At 36.5% G+C, this 6,401-nt stretch overlaps 1 protein-coding gene across 2 annotated transcripts in view; it reads right to left on the bottom strand.

Annotated features, from left to right (window-relative positions):
- The window catches only part of mtmr10 (myotubularin related protein 10), a 13,986-nt gene that overhangs the window by 6,468 nt on the left and 1,117 nt on the right, over positions 1-6,401 (bottom strand). For both annotated transcript variants that reach the window (XM_008310044.3, XM_008310045.3), the window contains exons 2-7: positions 5,320-5,380; positions 3,098-3,234; positions 2,515-2,587; positions 1,810-1,952; positions 327-420; positions 50-197 (exon numbers count right to left, since the gene is read on the bottom strand). In XM_008310044.3, the coding sequence (XP_008308266.1) occupies positions 50-197; positions 327-420; positions 1,810-1,952; positions 2,515-2,587; positions 3,098-3,234; positions 5,320-5,380 (656 nt within the window). The remainder of the gene's footprint in view (positions 1-49; positions 198-326; positions 421-1,809; positions 1,953-2,514; positions 2,588-3,097; positions 3,235-5,319; positions 5,381-6,401) is intronic.

Here is a 6,401-nt window from a genome sequence, read left to right as displayed (position 1 = left end):
GCCTAATGAAGTAAAACTATAAAAGTGCAAAACACCATCAACTGAAAACCTTTGTGAGATGGCGTAGCGCTCGTTGATGGAGCACACCCTCCACTCGGAGGCCCCTGTTCTCTTGATTTCTCTATCCCAGTCAGAAGGGCGGTCAAACATCGGAGTGTGTAATCCTCCTCGAGGGGTGGAACCATTGACTCTCCGTCCTGGAAAATAAAAAACACTGAATACTTCTTGTTTAAAATGAAAATATATGAAGTCATGGCATTTAAAATTTGGGAAATGTGTGAAAACAGCAATGTCCTTCAAAGACAGAAAATGATGGCGTGCTGTACCTTTAGATTCATAAAACCGCCGTCCTTGGAACTCAAAGCCAAACAGGAGGTGGATATCAGCAGGGTGGGAGTAGTGGGCAATTGCCAGGCAAACCTGGGACAACAGGAAACAGTTAGGACATTGTTTTGATGGTACGACTCACACACTCTGGTTCGACATATTCTTTAAAAATAAACCAGCACCAAACAAGTCACATTTGGCAGTATGAATGTCTGACACACTATTTCTCAGGGCTAAATCCCACTTTGTCTCCAGTGTAGCCACACAATGTGGGCCATTCAGCAGAATACATGTGTGCATGTGTCTCGACAACGCTGTTCCCAACACTGTAATTTTCTTTGGCAAAATAGAGCATTATATAATTAAATTTGTCACAAGAAAGAGACCTGAGTCCTGTTTTAGGGTCTAATTACACACATAGTGGTCATAAATAAGCTCTTAAGGGGAGGAGGGGAGACCCACTTTTATTTATATGCTCTAAGAATAATGACCCTTCCAAATTGTATTGAAAACAGTTGAGGAAACAAGAAAACAGTGGATAATATGTGGACATCCCCTTACATACAGACACAGATGGGACATTTTAATGCAGTACTGCAATGTCAAGTTACTTGCTGTACTTTACCAGGCACAAGCTGTGGCGGTTACACTGCTGTAAATCCTACACAATAATTGTTTCCAGATGACATGCAACTGTTTCAGTTTGTGTACTTTTCATGTACTTTCACTGGCACATGTAAATACTGTGGATGCTGGAGCTGAGCGCCTCAACCATGCTTATATAATAAACATTGTATTTTGATAGAGAGAGGTGACTGTAACCGAGACAGTCACGTACCTAAGACTGTGTCTAACATTTCCAGTTCACATTTTTTAAAGCTTTTCAAACATTTAAAGCTGTTTTTACAGAGAGTCGCAGCTTTTTTTTAATCATCAACCAAAGCTTTCAAAAGATGTTAGCCCTGTGTAGCTTGTGCCGTTCTAAATAACACTGTAATCTAACGTGTGGTGCGGTGACTGACTTCACAATTCTTCACAATGGTTCGCTTGAACCTCGAGACCCCGTGAAGAATAAAACGTTTGTTATTCTGACAATCGCTCTGAGCAAGAGACGAGTCAGAGTCACACCGCCAGTTGGTTTTACAGTCACAATCACTTTTAGTTCCTGTCTTGATAAGCATTGTTCTCAATGTTTCATATTCATTGTCTATTTTGACAAACAGAATTACTTTTAGAATTTGTTTCATGATTTTTATGTAGATTGTAAAAAAAAAAAAAAAAAATCACACATGGAAGTCAGAATGATAGAAATAACTGTCATTGAGGAAGTTCAGTGTGTAGTGTTTGTGTAAGCAGTGAGCTCATGTAGTCAGGAAAGAAAGTTTTGCCAGTGACAGTCAAATGGTCAGAAGACTTTCAAATGTGAAATGTAATGTATTATTTTTTATTTATTTGTCATTGATCTGAACAATTATTGCTTACTTTTCTAGCACTCTCAGGCCCGGCCTCGTCAAAGCAGAACCTTATGATGCGTAGATCTTTGCAATAGAGGATAAGCTCGGTGGGGTTGAACTTCAGCTTCTGGTTTGACCCCAACACTTTCTTCTTGCCCTTGGAATCATTTACTGAAGAAAACATACAATTGAAAGATTATTAATATCTATATATTAAATAGATATAGTTTCATCTGTGAACTGCTCCTACCCATGTTATCAAATTTACATTTCATATATAAAGCATCTTTCAGGTTTTAGTTATGAGCGGAAGCTTGCAAATCATTAAAGGTACACTCTTGGTCTTTAACATAGTTAAAGGTACAAGTTCTGTAATCTTTTTTTGGGGGCAGAGACATAAAGTCCATATAGTAATTGCAAATGATATGCTCACTTCAGATAAGCCCACAAACAAACAAACAGATCACCATAATTAAACCAGTCAGTCATGAAACAATTAGTGCTGACTGATAATCTATACTGCCTCAACTGATACAGTACTTAATATTGGGTGTGAAGCGTAAGTAGAAGCAACCAAAAACAAGTTGTAAAACATTAATCAGCTAACTTCACTTCTAGAACAGGATTTTACATCATTACATTTACTTTATATTCAACTTACTTCACTTCTAGAACAGGATTTTACATTAAACTTTATATTCAACTGTTAACTACAAAGGCAAATCAGATGTACCTGTTACCACTTGTTCCAGGCAGGTCAGGGGGATGTCGTGTTCACCCAGCAGAAGGTGAGACAAATGAGGCTTCTATGGTTAAGATGATTACAAAAACAACAAAGGAAAAAAGGTTACATTTGAAATTCTGTAAATTGGGTCAAAAGAATGTACCTGGTCGTCTCACTGAGCAATGAGCAGATTCTATTTTACTATCATAAAAACAATCTGCAACAGAGATGGAAATGACGTCTGTTCTGACTTCTTGTGCGATATCAGTCACAATGAAGTGCAGGAAATCACCAAAGTTTCCTTCCTCCCGGCCAGATGTACTGCATCATAAAATCAGGGCTTGTGGAAACACAAGCCTTGCAGCAGTGTGTTTGTGACAATGGTGGCTCCCCATTGATATTAATTGTAAGTATTTAACATTATATAAATGCTGAGAATATAAAACATTTCTATAGCAGAATTGAGAGAAAGGACACACATTACACACTTATACCATTATGAGAGTGCATTATTAAAAGTGCATTATTTGACTGTTATTGTTTTAAACTCCAGGTTTACGGTAAAAGCCCTTGAAAATAATAGTGCAGATACCTCTTTAATTGGGGCATCCTGGACAATAAAGGAGACTTTAAAGTTGGTACATATCAACTTCCCCCAAAGATCCTCTTTGCTGCTCTCACTGCTGATGCATTTCCTCACAAAGTTTGCCTCGTTAACTACTATCTCCCCTGAGAATGAAAGAAAAGTACAATGTTGAGGTTAACATTTAAATAAAACAATTCAAAACATGTGAAAAACTCATTTCAGAAAGGATATTTCATATTATTTTGATGATCGAGATGTCATTATTTGGTCAAATTATGGTGTGTGGCTCTTCAGTTTAATGCATTAAATTCATGCTAAAGCCCTTGGTCTGAACATGATTTAGAGTTTAAGAGAAAATCTGCCAAGTACTAGAAGCAACAAACTAAACATTAACAATATAACATAATGAGCTGGTAGGTTGGCCTGATCAAGACCTCATGTACTTCGTGGAACTCAGCCTGTGTATCCACCATAATAAAAGTCCAGATACCACTATACTAATAAGTGATAATCAGTTATATAGGAATGTAGAGAAGCAATAGTGATTGAACTAATTTTTAAAGACACTACTCCATGTCAAAACTTATAAATATAATTTGTATTTAAAAGTGATTACTCACCTTTTTACCACTGTAATAACACAAGCAGTCTGTGCAACAATACACACTCTTCTAACTTTCACCCAACCTCCACCATATACACCCATAAACAAAATTTCCTCTTAGGCATGTCCGTTAGTGTCACAGCAGAAGTAATAAATAGCATTTGGTCTCAAATATAACTGAAAAAAGTTCATATGTAAAAAAAATGCTGAGACGTAATAATGTTTTCGTTCAGTCTAACTTTAACCGATGTCTGATATTAATGTGTGTCTGACTGGCAGAGAAGGTGTAAGAGCCAGAGAGAGAAAACTGACATTGGGAAGATTGAAGCAAACACACAGACACATGCTTAGGCAAGAAAATAGTTGCCACTCCTTACACACATGTACATGTTTTACAACATTTCAGAATCTCATATTCACTTATGTTGAAGAGATTCTAAATTTACTAAATTGATTGATTGACAGTAGATGACGGCAAAAATGATATGGTGTTGGTTTATTGATAATAAGTCTGAGAAGGCACTGTCATATAATTGTTTTTAGAATGTTGTAAATTCTATGGAATTAATCATCTGCTACATAAAATAATCTAGTTACTAAGTACTACTGGCTTGAATTTTATTTTTTGCCACGTAAATACATCTCACAACTTTCACACTGAAGGAAAAAAACAGCAATAGGAATGCAGGGAAATTTGCATTACCAAATGTATAACCCAAACCCAAAGTAAGAAATAGAAAAAGAAAACAACAGCTTTACAGTTATCACACCAAATATTAGAAATACCATTAAACATATATATACCACATATATATAAAAAAAACTTTAAAAAAATTAAAGACAGACAAAAATGTGGCCAGGAAAGCTTTCAACAGTTTCCTGAGAACAGTTACAACAATAATGTTGAAGTGCTACAGACAGTCACAACATGGTTCTGTCTCTGAGCAGCTTGCTCACAACAAGGAAGTCAACTTCTTTTCAACCTGACTTGTTTGTCTAGTCCTAATATAGGTTAAAGAAAGAAATAACAAGACCTCATTGGTACAACGATCTGTACCGTATTTACACCAAACAACATGTGATAATAAAAAGGGTGTGTAGAGCCACTCCTATTTCATTCCCACAAGACTTACGTAAGCTAAAACCATTTACATAAACCTCTCCTGTTACGTGTCTTTTAATGGCTGCGCTCTGTCCTGTAGAAAAACAAACCTGTAACATCACCTTACATGTGCTGTCGAGGGGGGAAAATCTACAATTGCCATTAAAGGCATAAAGGCAATCTATAATTGCCTTTATGATTGCTCCTTACAAATTGGCAGAAAAAGGGACAATTTTCAAGACGGGACAATTATATCCACATAAACCCAACAGTCTGACAACCTTGTAAAACCAGTCAGATTAACAACTGCTGTCAGCTATTTAAGAAGACACAGTATAGCAACACTTTCTAGTCTACAAAGGGACCTTGGACTACAGAAGACAGATTAAGGATTTGTATCAGACATACCGGTAACAAAACACAGGCTGTTTATCCCAGAGACAGCGTGGTACTTTGTAAGGGCAATATGTCCAAGCTGGTCTGTTAATGAATTTTTTATATTCCTTGTGGGGCATTACTTACCTGGAAGTAACTTCGGCTCTATCTTTTTAAGAGGTAGTTCAATTGTTTTCTTCACATCAGTCTGCAACAAAGAAAAAGCAAGAAATAGGTTATCCCAAAACTGCAATCCAGATTATTCCACTGGTAAACAAGTATAAAATCATCAAAGTGTAAAAGGCAGTGTTTTTTCTCAGAGAAACAAATTAACAGAATAATTTGCTCATTTTAAAGTAATATTATCACACTGGCATATCTATTGACATCACATGACGCCCCTATGAATCATTGACAACTCTACCTTAGATAGGGTGGTGGACGAGGTAAATGAATTACTTAAAAAAAGGGGAGAATTGCATACATGAACAGACAACTCTTGGGAGCACCATTCATAAAAATCTGCTAAAAATAAACAACCATTACACTAGGTTTGAATTTCAAAATAAAACGTTCGCAATTGCATCTCATAAATTCACAAATTGTTATTTTCAAAGATTCATATCATCTGAATTCATCTTGTTAATTCAACGCAGCAGATTCAACGAGTCAAACGTACAGAAAATAGTATATGATGCTCTGTTTAACAGCAGTGATGCTAGCTCTGGTTTCCTTATGTTGCAAGTAATGTAAATGATCAACACCTTTGAAGAAATATTTAAATTTTAGATGTTGACCAAGTAGTTAACACAATTCAACTCAAACAACACATAGCCCTTATTAAAACCCAAAGCTGAAGGGTATGGCTGTATAAAGCCTGAGTCGCCATATTCTCACCAGCTCCTTCTCATCTCATATCCTGGCCTCGGCTGTCCATAATTGCATTACATAGTAGACAATCACTCGTTCGAACCTTAGTTAACTACCTATCCAAAGGAAAGTGTTGGATTTCTGTCAAACTGAATTTATATAAAATACTGCAAATCCACTCAATGATCGGCCATCACAATGACGCTCGTTGCGCCCCCTACAGCAGTAGGCGTGTGTATGTTGACAAAACATATATTGGTTCTTTCATTTTAACCTGAATCTGACTTTCTACAGAAAAGAGTAAATCTAACAATGTTGGGAGTTACCCTCTCTAAAGAAACAATAGTTATTTTTGTTCC

Source organism: Cynoglossus semilaevis, chromosome 5, assembly GCF_000523025.1.
Source record: "Cynoglossus semilaevis isolate Cse_v1.0 chromosome 5, Cse_v1.0, whole genome shotgun sequence".
NCBI lineage: Eukaryota > Metazoa > Chordata > Actinopteri > Pleuronectiformes > Cynoglossidae > Cynoglossus > Cynoglossus semilaevis.
This window is presented reverse-complemented; position numbering and strand designations above follow the sequence as displayed.